The sequence below is a fragment of the Toxotes jaculatrix genome, chromosome 18, assembly GCF_017976425.1.
Source record: "Toxotes jaculatrix isolate fToxJac2 chromosome 18, fToxJac2.pri, whole genome shotgun sequence".
NCBI lineage: Eukaryota > Metazoa > Chordata > Actinopteri > Toxotidae > Toxotes > Toxotes jaculatrix.
This window is the reverse complement of record NC_054411.1, coordinates 14,055,207-14,069,717: the sequence shown is the minus strand read 5'-3', so window position 1 is coordinate 14,069,717 and position 14,511 is coordinate 14,055,207. Positions and strand designations below refer to the sequence as shown.

Below are 14,511 nucleotides of genomic sequence, written 5' to 3'. Positions count from 1 at the left end.
GACAAGGCATTTGCATAGCTTATTTCTACCCCTAATGAGATGTACTTTATGCATTTAACAGTGCATGTGGGCAGCTGCAGTTTCATGAGTGCAGCCTGCAGAACATGATAATGTATTCATAGCACCTGGATAACTTCACTGAGGACACAGAGATGGTAGAATGTACAGCATGTTGCACGTCAGTTGTAGTTATGATTATCATACAGCATATGTAAATGACAGAATCAGAACCAGAATGTAACATTAAGTTATAGGCAAAAATCGGCACTGCAGTGAAAATGGAAACCCAAATTTACAGATGTTAACTCAGGTCAACTTCAAGTACATCAGTTTATTAAGGGACTGTATAAGAATTAGCGTGTGTGTTGGGTGGTCTTTTTCATTTTTTGTCAAACCTGATTTATATTTGACTCCATTCTTCTCTTGTGCAATTTACTGTAAAATTAATAATATTAATACATTAAAAAAAAAAAGGTCAGTACATAAAAGAAGCAGGAAGCACAACATTGTTTACTAACCTACACCTGCTCCCACCTTAAAAATATCAGCTGCAGAACTAGAGTAAATGTGTTAACTGTGTTGTATAGGTGGGTGAGATTTTTCCAATTCATTTTGATTCATTTCAATTTTTGACCTTGCACATTCTGTAAAATGTTTTATGCTGTGAAAATCTAGTTTTTAAAATTTGCACAAGGAGTTTATTTTCAGCGTAAAAATAACTGATAAGTGTAGTGGGTGTTTGTTCTCCACCTGGCTGAAGCATGTCGTTGTGAATACAACATAACTGTTTGGGATAACCTGCATTTTTTTGAATGTGCATAATGAAAACAGCCCGCTGGTGCAGGTCTTCTATTATTAATGCTCCGCTGTCTTGCACATGATGTCCTTAAAATTGCATTTCAATCATGTTTTATTCTTTCATTCTTGTCGCATTTTGAGGCGAAACATATTTTAATAAAATCATGAATTGGCCCTACGCTGGAAACACTGAGAACTTTTTTTTTTATGGTCCATATTGCTCAATCTTAATGTTTTGTATGGATTGACCCAAAAGGAAGTTAAAGCAAGGGACCGTAGAAGATGTTAAAAATACTGGGTAAAGGTAAACATAAGATTCAGCCCCCCATCACACCCCAATAATTTTAATACAGTCCCTGAAGAAACCTTCCCTCTGTTTGCATTACGTGAAAAAAATATAATATTATGCTCCTTTCAGTGGAGGCCAATCACTCATTGTTCCTTCACAAGCTCCAGAAAAAGCAGCAGGAAAATAATGTGCGCTATCAGTCATTGCATTGACTGCAATACACTCAGGATGACACTGATGTATTTATCAAAGCTTTGAAAAGCTGGCAATCAGCATTTCCTTGAACCCCATTAGTCTGTCAACATTCGACTTTTCACTTACAGCATAAGAGGTGATTTTGTTTGTAGCGGATGCATCGGCATTCTTACAGCATGATTTCTATTACCCTGTTGACATTCTGTATATATATATATATTTTTTGATTAAAGAATATAATTTCTTTTTAAGGTCAGGAAAGACAACTCGCTCTCTTAAGTGATGATTTTCAGTTGATGCATACCTGTGGGTGTAACAGTTCTGGTGCGGTCATCATGACCTGAAATAGTCTGGCATGTGAGAGTGTGTGTGTGTGTGTGTGAGAGAGAGAGAGGGGATGAGGGGGCACTGATGATAATGCTAACATTTGCACTCTCCTCTGCTCCAGTGCTCTAATGCCCATCACCACAGCACCGACAGCCAGCGAAAAGGCCACACAGCGGAGCAGAGCACTTGACTCTGTCCAGCTCACATTGATCGCATGCCTCTCAATATGCAACACAGACTGACCCCGTGTGAAACCCTGCTCTCTCCACGTTAGTGTGCTTCATCCAGCCTAATATTTGTTTGAAACTCTCTTTAAAGCTGTCATATGATTAAAATAAACCCTCTCCAACTCTATCACACTTTTTTTAGATGTAAAGCACAATATTAAGGACACATTAGGTGCTGATGGCTCATTAACCGAGGGAGGGAGAGCGAGTACAATCTTAAGATGGCAAGAGGAGAGGGGATCATATGCACAGTAGCAGACCATGCCCCTCCCCCTCGCTAAGTGCTGCAGAGATGAAAGGGAACGAGTGTGTATGTGAAGATGTGTGCACAAGAGGAGGGGGGATGGGGAAAAGAAAGTGAGAGTGCGTGTGTGTGCGTGTGTATTTATGTGTGAGTGGAGGCAGTTCCTACAGTTTGATGATGGCTGCAGATCGAGCAGGGCAGGAATACGGACAGGACAGGAAATGGATCAGCTGTCGGTGGAGGTGTAAGCTCTGCTGGCCAGGTTTCTGTCTGCTTCAACAGCACTCCATGCATGCATTAGCAGCTGGAGGAAGTTTGAACACACAGTAAGGAAGGTGGGGGGGCGGGGGTTAAATTCACCGGGTACTAATGCTTAGTATGATTAGATCTGGTATTGTTTGAGGGTTTTTTTTTTTCTATATAAAAACTATGCAAAGATTAAAGATTTGTCAACATCAAATCCCTCGGGGATTTATATCTCCTTACTAAGAAAGCTCCTCTTTACCAAGCTGAGGGGGAGGTGATGCTCATAGAGTGGTTGCCCAGGAAGGAGATTGGCGGCATGGTGTAGTATAGTGGGACAAGGGGCGTGGTTTCTCCAGGAGTATCCCGGGACGGGAAAATGTGCTTCTCTTCACGTGTGTCATGCTTATGAGGTCCGACAGCAGCGTGCACAATGCACTCCTCAGCCACAGCACTGCGCCACTATGTTCCAAAGCTCCTCACGCACAATCTCACACATACACACACTTGAGTGCACACACACATACATAAAGATTTCTCTCTTATGCACACACACACATACACACACAAAATCCCCCTCTCTCTTTCCCTAAGCTGGGACCAGCCAGCAGCAAGAACAACCAACCATGGCTTTGACCCTGAATCAAACATTAAGAGGACAAGTTGTTTCTGTAGAAAAATAGAGGAATTTCCAGAGGCTGATAAAATGTCTTTGGCACTTCTGAAAACACAGCATACATAAAAGAATCGACATTGAGTATAAAAGGCCAAACTAGAAAGCTCTGCAACCAGAAAAAAGATTAAGATAATCCAGGTTCATCCACATATGAGTCTGGCCAGTCCTGGATGGATTTGAGCCTGAACAGGCCCGTATTCCACCATCTCTCCATCCACAGTGATCATCCCTTGTGGAGAGATGGGCTCTAGCCTCAGGGCCTTCACCTTCTCATATACCAGGTGGGGGCAGCCGCACGCCAAGTGGGCACCCTTCTCCATGGCGAGGAAAAGGCGCAGGAGGGCTGGACGGGAGATTCCTGCTGTGACGTAGAACAAATGAATCAGTCCATCATCTGCCATCGCTCCGGGGACTGTCCATAAGTCCTCAGCAAGGTGGGACTGGTAAATAGCCAACACCAAGACAAAGTCCTCCTCCTTGACTACAGTCCAGCTCTCTGGAACTGGCTGGTCCAGGCCAGGAAGAAGAGAGTCCACCAGTGCTCTGGTCTTGCCATCACTCTGGGTCTCAGGTCTCTTGGTGGTGATAGCGTTGTTGGAGGAGTTGGTGATGGTGTTGTGGTTGGAATTTGTGCTGTTGTGAATGTGGCGAGAGTTCTGATTTGGAGAGGAGTGAGGGATGAGCTGACAGGGAAGGGAGGAGCAGAGTGAGGGGTGCTGAGGTGTGGAGGGAGGGTGGTTAGCCTTGATGCTCCCTTTTGGAAGTTTTGGTGCCTCCTTAACAGGCAGATATGCTAACTTGCCCTGATAGACTCTGAGGGAGGCCAGTCGCACCAGGGTGCCCATTAGGAAGCGGATAGCTCCGACATGGCGGTACTTCTCACTCTCGATGTCAACATCTGCCACGAAACCCCAGGCCAGGGAGAGGAAGGAGAAGAGGCGCTGCTGAGAGGCCAAGTGGATCGACACTAGGTCCAAGGGGCCAACCAGACCTTTGCACAGCATGAAGCCACAACTCAATAGTAACTCTTCATTCCATGCTGGAGGCGACCTGAGGGATGGTTACACAGATCAAGAGTCAGAAGCAATTATAGCATGACACTGCTGAGCAATGGAGGCCTAATAAAAGTCTGTAAGCATGCTAGCGGCCCTGTGAGGATGTATTTAGGCACAGCAGTGCTTTGAGCCTAATGCTGACAACATCATGCTAACATGCAATGGATGCCAACATGCTGATGTTATAATTATCGGTGCAATGTTTACCATGTTCACCATCTTAGTACAAGTTAGTACTTAGTACTGTTAGTACTAACATTTGCTAGCTACCACTAAACAAGTTTTTACTATAGCTTTCACACCACTCAAATATTTACTTGATCACTGTGATTCCGTCTGACCGATACCTGATCAGAGTATAATTAAAATCCTGGCAGCTTATAGACACAGGTAACAACCCTGGGGGTGACAGATAAATTCCTGTTATGCTTCTTTGCTGTTGTGCCAACAACCAACCAGCAGATGGAGATTATATCCTGGGTCGACCGGCTCCACAGCTGCACTCTGTACTATAATCACTCATAATGTGCGAGTTTCTAAACCCATTACATCATTCCTTTGAGAGTTATCAGCAGCCTGAAATGACCTCCTGCTGCACAGCGAAGCAGTTCCAGTTTGCTCCACTGTGTCTCCTCCCTCCTGAGGAATGATGTGCCCAGTCAGCCTTTGGCATAATTACACAGAAAGCAGATAAATCGTTCTTTTTTTAGGCTGAGGAAGGTTCTTCTTTGCTCTTCTTTTGCACTCTTAGTCCATGCATTTAAATGACTCATTAATGAACTGACTCACTGTGAGTAGTGGTGGACGGAGGCAGCCAGGGCGTTGCCTGAGCCACCTGGTAGAATACCCAGAGGGGTCTGGATGGCCTCTTGCCAGTCCTCCCGGTCCATCAGGCCATTTATCACCTGAATGAGCGAGAACAAATAGAAAAACAGAATCAGACCATGGTGCTAAATACAAAGTAGCGTGTGTGTATATGACAAAAAGCTGCTATAAAATGTGTTTCACAGGTAGCTACAGCTGTTCTGTGTATGTATGGTAAAGCCAGGGAACCTGAAAGCACCAGTGCTGAAGATTTATATATTCACAATACACAATACAGCGCTGAGCAGAGAGGCATCCACACAATGGTTTTTTAGTTGCTAGAATCCCAGCAACCGGGCTCTTTTATCATGTCTAAATACAAATTAAATTTTTATAGACCTATTCTGAAAGTGCTAAGAATAGAAACAGGGGTGTGAGGGTTTATATCAGTTCCATCTGTGATTGATTGACAGCCATGTCACTAGCAGACAGAAACAGGTCGAGTAAAGTCAAAGCACCTCGAACAGCAGCCCGTCCCCAGACATGATAACCAGGGCGTCCCACTGTGAAAGGTCTGCCTTCCTCACCAACTCCCGTGCGTGGTTCTGGTGCTCTGAAGGATGTAAGAGATGAGAGAGAAAAATACAAGACAAAAAAAACCCTGAAAATGTGGCAAAGTGTAGGACAAACTGACAAAGTTAAAAACAAGGACAAGGGCAGAGAAAGAGACACGCTCCCTTCATCGCCAGCCTCCGGGGTAGGATCAGGGAGATTAGGCAGAAAAGAGATTCAATTTCCCCTTATCAGGCCAGACATATCACATTAACCCATCCAGTGGCTACTCAACAGCTCCAAGGCAGCTTAGCTGGCCTGCAAACATCTGTGACCGACAAATATCTGCATGTGTGTATGTGCATTCATTGTTCAGTATTTGTGTGCGCGCGGGTGTTGGTTAATGCGCTGGCGGAGGACCGAGCTATTTGTTCAGCCCAGTTTTATTGGCAGTGGGGGTCTCTGTGGGCTCATCCTGCCAGCATTATCGTCTACAGTCCTACCAGTCGAGACTCTCCAGTGTAGTTGTGTGTGTCTGTGTGTGTTCTAGAGACAGTTTTAGAGAGAAAGAGGAAGGCAGACAGCAAAGAAGTTAGTGAGTATTGATGCGCTGCCATCACGAAGGAAATATTTTTCCGCTCCAGCTAAGATATTGATTGAGGACAGAACTGAAATTAAAAAAAAAAAAAAACTGTCCTCTCCTTTCCTTTCACTTTGCTCAACCTCCACCCCCCCCCCCCCCCCCCCCCCCCCACTCTCCTGGGCCTCTCTCTCCCAGCGGTGCTCCCCGTGTTGCTGCTGTTTATTTGCTGTGTGCTGGGGGAGGCTGGAGGCAGTGATGCAGTGCTGTGTTGACAGACAGAGGCAGAGGGAGTAACTGCACTGCACAGCTGACTCAGCACTTTGAGTCCTGCCGGGGCTCAGCCCGGTGTGTTAACTTCCCAGCCACTTCCGTGTTCAAGGGGCCACTGCCAAATAGAAGCATGAACATCAGCCTAAACCTGAAGAGAGGTGCGGGCTCATGGTTTCCATATAATTCAACTGTTGTGTTCACTGCTGATTTGTTGATTCTTCTTTCAGCTGCACAGAAGATGGCTCTGTAAATACACACCTCGAACTCCTCGGTAAATTCCAGTTGTTTCACTCTAAATGCAGCATTTTCCTCCACTTGTCACACTCTACTGACTTCTTCTGAGGTTAACCAGGGTAAAGATAAAGCTTGGGGCACTGGATGCTTCATACAGTATGTAAAAGGTACATGCTGCCACAAGAGGTGCCTCCATTGGTACTTGTCCTTCCTTGGGCAAAGGCTATGCGATACATTCATCAAGGAGCTGTGCGCTGGGCAAATGTTGTGCCAGTTAATCCACTCATGGTCACATCTGCCTGGCGACTGTATCTCAACACCAAAGGCCCTTAGTGACCCACATTCTCCCCGCTCCTTTCTGTTCCACTCCATTCTTCCTCGGCCTGGGTCGACGTCAGTAATTACTTTGTCTTTTTTCATCACCATCCAGCTGCTGACCTTCCTTTAAGTCCCATGAGTCCGCACAAAGTGCCTGCATGTGCATCAGCACTCTTTCTCAAATAAACACACGCACAAACATGGTTTCTTTCCTTTTCCTCTGCTTACGCTGTCATGCTGGGTCTCACTTTCAGCCGTATCAGAGATTCAGCTTATGTGCTGCCAAGCTGCCGCTAGAAGAGACAGCTCTCTATTCCTACCTGTCAAAGTGTTGATGCTGTGAAATAGAGTTGGGGTTGGAGTGGAGGGTGGCTGAAAATTAAAGCTCAAAGGGTAAATGGTGCGCTGTGAGTTGAACTTTTGCCATTAAAGCTTTTCCCTGTTCCCCAGAAGCTCCTTGGTATTCAGAGGGGGGTCACTTGGAGTTCAGCGCTCCTGATGACAGTAGCCAACAGATGACACTGGTTAAGGTCACAAAAAGCCATCAGCAACTCATGAAGAATGTGGAGCAGCTGGGGTGACTTACATGAGAATTTAATGTGTATCAGTGCGCATGTGCTTGAGCACCTGCAGATGTGGTCACTGTATACTGTCACTGTGAACACTGTGAATTTGTGATTTCACAAATAATGCATAATAACTGCAGAAGTAGAGATGATTCCTGGGCGCTTTCCACTGGACAGTTTTTGGGCACGTCCAACTGGTAGGAGGCCCCGGGGGCAGACCCAGAACACTTTGGAGAGACTACATATCTCATCTACCCTGGGAATGCCTCCGGGTCCCCCAGGAAGAACTGGAAAGCGTTGCTGGGGAGAGGAACATCTGCACTACCTTGCTTAACCTACTGTCACCATGAGCTGACAGCAGATAAGCAGTAGAAAATAGATGGATAGAACTACAGGTAGTACAATTGCTGCATTGATGAAAGTTACTCCATACTGTGGTTGTGTGTGTGTGTGTGTGTGTGTGTGTGTGTTTGTGTGTGTTTGTACTTGTAGATGTATCTTCGTGAGGACCAATTTGAGAATAGACCTTACGTAAGGACATGTTGGGAAAGTGAGGACATTTTGACCAGTCATCACAACTTTAAAGGGCTGTTTGAAGGTTAAGACTTGGTCATTTTGTAAATACAAAATGACCATATATTACATCACTCAGTCTTTTTTTGTGTTTGAGAGTTTTTGTTCACCTGAAAAATAACTATGATTTCAGTCTGAAGGTCTTATGTAGGAGAATTTCATTATCTGTCCATGCTCGTACCATGATGGGGTTGAAAGTTTAATCCCCTCAACCCTATTTCATGTCAGGGTGACCTTGGGAAGAGCGTGGTCTAAATGCATGAATAACAAAGGTCTGTATGTGTACACGTGTTACTAACCTGTGATGACAAGTGTGTAGGGAACAGCAGCCTCAGTGAGCATGCCTTGTACGTGACCGGTAAAGAGCTGCAGAGCCTGACCGCGCCCACTGTGAGGGTTCACCAGTATCATGACTCTGCAAGGCCGACGCACCTCCGTATACGTCACACCTGAGACAGACAGAGAGGGGGTTGGGGTGGCGTCAGTGAAGGCAAGGATAGAGATGAAACAAGAGGAGAAGAGTAGGTCTTCTTATGCATGATCAAATATGTCAAAGAATGTATGTACAGAAATGCACTATGAAAAAAAAGAACATGAAACAGTAGTCATGTGACAGCATTTGCATGACATGTGACAGCATTTAAAATGATGATGCTTAATGTTAATGTGACATGCTACTTTCTAGAGGGTTTACAGATGCTTTTCGGTCGGGATCTTTCCGATTATTAATAGCAGATCTGTGACACTGTATTCATGCCCATCCTCCTGTTGCTTGTATTTCTCAAGGAAAGACAGAGTAATGGAGTGACTGTACTTCATCTATTTTGGTTTATTTTATTTCAGACAAAAACACAAGTGTAAATTGACAACTGCTGTTCTCCAGTAGGACTATTTCTTGGCTGTGACCAGTATTTTCCTGGAGTCTTCACTGGATGTCGACAATAGCTCAGGGTTATCTCAACTGTTGAGTATGGGTTGGATAAATGTAATTTTCCCATTCTTTTTTTCTTATCCATATAAAAAACACCTGAGTGGGGGATCAGGTTTAAACACTTAATTGTAAAACACTTGCTGGCTGCCACTAAAGGGATTAGTAGCTTTTAAAAGTGAATTCCCCTTTTTCAGGTGGATTTTACAGGAGATGCCCTTGACCTTTAAAGCAGACACAGACTCGCCAGAGACCATATCAAATGAATCTGAAAGGACAAAAAAAAAAAAAAAAAAAAAAATCCATTTTGCGGTGTGGAGGACAGAAGCTTCAGTATCAGTTTCCGTCATAGTTATTTGGCTGCAGTCGTTGTGGACTTTGCTTATCAGGCAGACACAAAATGTGATGGATGGTTAAATTCCACCACGTCTTGCTTATAATTAATAAATGAATCAAGAGATATACAGAAAGATGCCAGATGTATGTTTGACTCACTAAAATCTGAGCTGTCTGAGTGGGTTTTTTTTTTCTTCTCTACCGTTTAGAGCCTCCAGTTTCCAGTACTGTGACCTGTGATGCACCACTGCTGTTGGTGCCACCCTCTACCTCATTTGTACCAAGATGGGAAACTGCGGAGGCAGAAAAATATCTCAGAGAAAGAGGTGTGAACCCACCAGGAAGAGTGAGGTGAGAGTGTGAAAACACACAGGCACATGTCAAACTCTGCCTCCATTCACCCACACAGGGTTACCATTGTTGTTTTTTACTTGTATTAGAGCACAATATGGCTTTCAGACACAAAAGGTCCTCTCCACACTTCCAGAATATAGTGGAAAGTGTCTTTTGACAGTGAAAGCGCTTTAAAATCAGGTTTTGCACTCAAGTGTGCTGAGCTGAATAGCACACCCTCAATAAACCCACAGCTGTCCTTGAGAAGGTCAAACCGTAAAGTTGAAATCCTTGTTCCTTAAAAACAAATCCTCTGCCAACTTTGACATTGGACTTCATGACATCTGAAACACAGAACCAGATAAGGTGGAGAAATGTTCTTTTGTACTGACCGGTCGTTCCAGACCTCTGAATCGCTGTCCACATCTCAGATTTATGCAGCAATTCAAACAGAATAATGAATAATGAAGTGAAGCAGCAGTTCAGTCTGATTATCATGCAGCTAATTCAAACTCATGTAGCTTTACTCTGGAAGGCTGAGCTGAAGTCACTTGTCATGCAAGGAACTGCTTATTAATTTGATTGCAATGAAAAACTTAGAAGGTGGGAATTCTGTCAGATCCCCAAACTCTTTGATCATATTCTAACTGAGAAATATAATCACAGTTTTAGACAGGATTTCATACACTGTTGACATCAAAATAATGTAATGTGCCCTAATGTAACATGTCGATGACATTTTGCTTACAACCACAAATTTCATGGTGACATTAGTGGATCTGTACAAACTTTCATGACTTTGACTTTCATGATATTCCACCCAGCAGTTGTGGAGATTCAGTTTCAGTCTGGACCAAAGTTGTGAACCGGCCAATTGCCTATTGCATCAAAGAATAAATGTTTCTACTTGAACGTACCATATGAAACAGTGCATACAGGCCACAGTCTGAATAATTTGACGTCTTTTTCATTTCTGACCAAAAAGATTCACTAAACCAAGTCTTCATCAGGACTTTCCTCCTGGGCTGTGTCTGCATGTGTGTGACAGGAAGATAGATGCAGGGTGTGAGGGTGTATGTGAACTGTCTGTCTGTGACTTGAAGTCAGATACCTGCGGGCACAACATGCCCATCACACCGGCAAGCAAACTTTCAGCTGCAGTGTGTGTGTGTTTCACAGTTGCAAGTGGGTAAACACAGACGCAGGCAGAGAGGTGACAGGCAGACTGAATGCGACAACGTGTCAGCGTTAACACATGTGCTGAGATCTCGTTGACACAAGTGTATCGCTAAGCAGAGAAATACTAAATAAAGATGTGGTGTGCCTTCAGTATCACATCCTGTGCAGCACAGGTGGGATTTGTTAAAACACAAAACCATTCAAGAAAACTCTTAGAGCAGAAATAAATATGTGGGCAATTCAGTGAAAGCTGCCTCAGTGAAACTGACATTATATCCAGGACTGGACTGACGTGTCTGCAAACAAGCTGCATTCCAGGGTTGGGTGAATGTTTGCTGGAGAGGAGGGGAGGACGTCCGCAGAGTAGAAACACCACTGCCCACTGAGGCATCACCAGGCTGGGTGAGGGGTTGGGGGTGGAATGGGGGGGGGGGGGGACTGTGGGGGCCACTGACAGGCCATCACAGCCGTGTGTCAGGGAGCAGGAGACAAAGGCTCCGGAGGGACCGAGATGCTGGTCAGGGTGAAAGGTCGTCTGGTGACGCATTCAGCTCTCTTCACTGAGGAAGTAGAGAGACCCTGGCACACACCCTGTAAATTTTCAGGGTCTATATGACATTATCACTGCACAAATAGAATCAAACGAATGTAAAAGTCCACAGAGAATAAATGTTAAATACATAACCGGGCTCCTAACAGATGTTTGAACAGCAGAAGACGATACAGCCAGTAGCAACGAAGGCAGCCACTAGCAGGTGGCTAGTCACCATCATCTCACCCCTTTGCATGCAATCTCACCGTGGAGCTTCTAAGCAGGGGAAATACTTTGGCAGACCATTAACGTCCGCAGGACTGTATCATAGCATATTCACTTCATTATTTACAGCTCATTCATTCCTATTAAGCTGCAGTGAGAATTTTTTTAAAAATCCTGTGATACAGATTTCAGCACACAAACTAAATTAGTAGAGTTACAACCACGCTGTAAACTGTAGCTTCATGTATTAAATTTCGTGTTTATTCACTTTATACTTCAGTGAAGCTGCGTCACAGTAACAGCTCTCTGCCTAAATACCAATCTTGCACTGCAGTTGCACTTTTAATCCAACCTTTCTATCTGCAATGCCAGATGAGATGACATGCAATTAACTTAGGGGGGTAAATACACTATGAGGGATTAGTGAATCACACTGACTTTCATACACCCTCTGCAACAAGGCAGAAAAGCAGTAATTCTGCTGCATCTATTAGCGCAACATTACCCATTTAAAACACATAATATATTCTGCTAAATACTGTATTATTGGCTGGCCTGAATCTGGAATGCTAAAACAAGCTTATAAATTAATTACATGATCGCATCATTGCTGCGTTGAAGAGGAGTGAAGAAGATCTGAAATGAGAGGCTACAAACTGTTAGACAGCTGAGCTGGTTGATTAGTATGTGTGGTTTGAAAAGGCTGGAGCTCTTTGATGAGTCCAGTGAGAGGACAGTGATGGGGTGGGGGTGTAGGGGGCTGCCTAGTTACCTCTTAGGTTACCATCTGCCTGCCTGCCTGGCACACAGAGCTGAAACCCAAAGTCCTGCTGGCCGCAGACCAGAGGGAGGCTGGATGTTCCTCATCACACAGAGCCCAGTCTCTCTCTGTGTTTGCTGTGTACACCTGGAGGCTGCTACCAGGAGGGCAACCTCATTCCTCATCCCGCGACTAACACTTGCCTCCATCTTTGGCAACCAACATTCCAAATTAGTCACTGCCAAGTCAAATATCCGCTTCTTCTTTGAAGTGCTGGAGCTGGAGGTGGAGCTGCAGTATCTTTGGATATTACCTGGCCTGACAGGGTGGACTCAGAGTTTGTACCCTAATGATAAACAGCGTCATTTTGGGGCCCGAACAGCTTTGTCTCATCATTAGCAAACTATCACCACTTCCTCTCAAATGAGTGATATGGGTAATTAGTTGCATAAACACTTCTCATACTGTATTCATGTTAATTACTGTCTCACTGTACACCAGGATGGAGCTCTGAGAAGATAATGAGACTGGAGGACAAAGGAACCTGAGGACAAGTCTGCATTTTAAACAGAGCGAGACATGATGAGACCTAATTAGATGTAGCTGCTGCAGAGCAGGATGAAAAACAGCCTTTGTTTTGATATGATTTTTCCACCCATCAGTGGTAAAATCTCTGTGGGGAATATACTAAGCAGGAATAATGAAGCCTGCGCAGCAGCTACACTCTCTGCTGACAGAGGATCAGTTGAAAATCTAACTATTTAAGTGATCAGTTTTGTGTGAGGGTGTGTGAATGTGTGAATCCAGATTCATCACTGGCATGGACTGTTTGAATGAGCGAGGCAGCTGCAGTTGCTGGGGCAGGTAGATCACCTTTCACAGCAGGTAGAGCAGGTTACTGACAGCAGATAAAACGTTTTTTTCCTCTCTGCCAAACCTGTTTTTTTTTAAGGCAGCAGGAAGGTTTATGGTCAAAGTATCATGTTGGGCTTAAGGGGAGTCAGCCTACTTTCAGTTGGCCCCATAAAGTCTCACTTTACAAGACTTTGGTGCTGTTTAAAAAAAAAAAAAAAGTTAAATCACTGTTCCCATGGTATTTGTAATCCTCTCGTTAAAATACTATTTAATCGTCTGCTCTGTTAGTTACACACATGCCTGTAGTTTATTTTGAATATGAAGTTGTTTGTTAAATTTAAATTCCCAGGCTTCAAACTGATGTGACCCGTGTTCCCATTTAGTGCTCACCGTCCCTCCGAGGCGCCTGCAGCACCGACGCATCTCTGATGGCATGAGCCCACCTCTCAGCCTCCTGGAGGTTGGCGAGCGGGTCCTGGACCAGGGCGACCCGAAAGCACTGCTCCACTCTCTGTCGGGCCACTCCGGCGCTCATCCAGCGCCTCTTGAACGGGTAGAAATAGACTGTAAAGTAGGCTCCGACGTCCGAGCTGTCCGGCCCTCGGTACGCCCGGCAGCCGATGCAGTCGGTCAAGTTAAAAACCACCTTAGTCCGGCCGGGTGACGAGCAGATCCTCTGGATGGTCAGGGCGCTCTCCGTCAAGCTCACCGAGTACCGGACCCTGTCGTTGAGCGTGTCGATGAACTCCCCGTACAGCGCGCCCACGAACCCGTTCCGCTGGCGGGATGGGTCCGGTTCAGAGGCGTCTTTCTCCATCCCGGACGGAGAAGTGCGACGCGTCCCGCAGGCCGGTGTGCGGATGGCGGAGCGGTGCAGGGTCTGATCCTACTACCAGCCTGCTGTGGGACCCTCTGAGCGCGACTACAGTAGCTTTCCTAGTTCAGAGTCTCTCCCTAGTGACTGAAAGGGGAATGGCAGGGATGGAGCTGGAGGAGCAGAGCGCAGCAGACTGTCCTGACACCAACATGTCCTCCTGAGGAACCAAGTAAACACTCTGCCCCCTCTATACATTCTTACGGTGCAATCTGGTGAAACCAAACCAACAATATTTTAACTACTAAACTTGTTTATCAGTTTCAAGTCAGCATTTGCAACAAGCCATTGTAGGCTACATAGCCTTTCACAAGTATATCAGGAATCTTTGTCTAATCCTAATCTTAAAATCCAGAATTATTTGGCCAGAAATCCTGCCAGCTAAAATAAAAGTTACAGGAAAGAAACCTGATGCAGGGTCGCCAATGTGTTTACTTGAAAATAACCGCAATTAAAATTAGTATGATTGTGATAACATTCAGATTTTTAAAATATATATTTGTAAGCACACGTTCCTTGGAAATAATAGTTTGAG

The 14,511-nt window shown here is 44.9% G+C and overlaps 1 protein-coding gene across 1 annotated transcript; it reads right to left on the bottom strand.

Moving 5' to 3' along the window:
* Positions 1-1,008: 1,008 nt before the first annotated feature.
* Positions 1,009-14,035, bottom strand: LOC121199057 (sphingosine kinase 1). Its single transcript, XM_041063512.1, has 5 exons — positions 13,493-14,035; positions 8,254-8,403; positions 5,377-5,471; positions 4,844-4,959; positions 1,009-4,049 (listed from the first exon to the last, which is right to left on the bottom strand). Exons 1-5 carry the CDS (start codon positions 13,917-13,919, stop codon positions 3,140-3,142), a joined length of 1,698 nt encoding a protein of 565 aa, XP_040919446.1. The 5' UTR covers positions 13,920-14,035; the 3' UTR covers positions 1,009-3,139.
* Between the last annotated feature and the right edge of the window lie 476 nt (positions 14,036-14,511).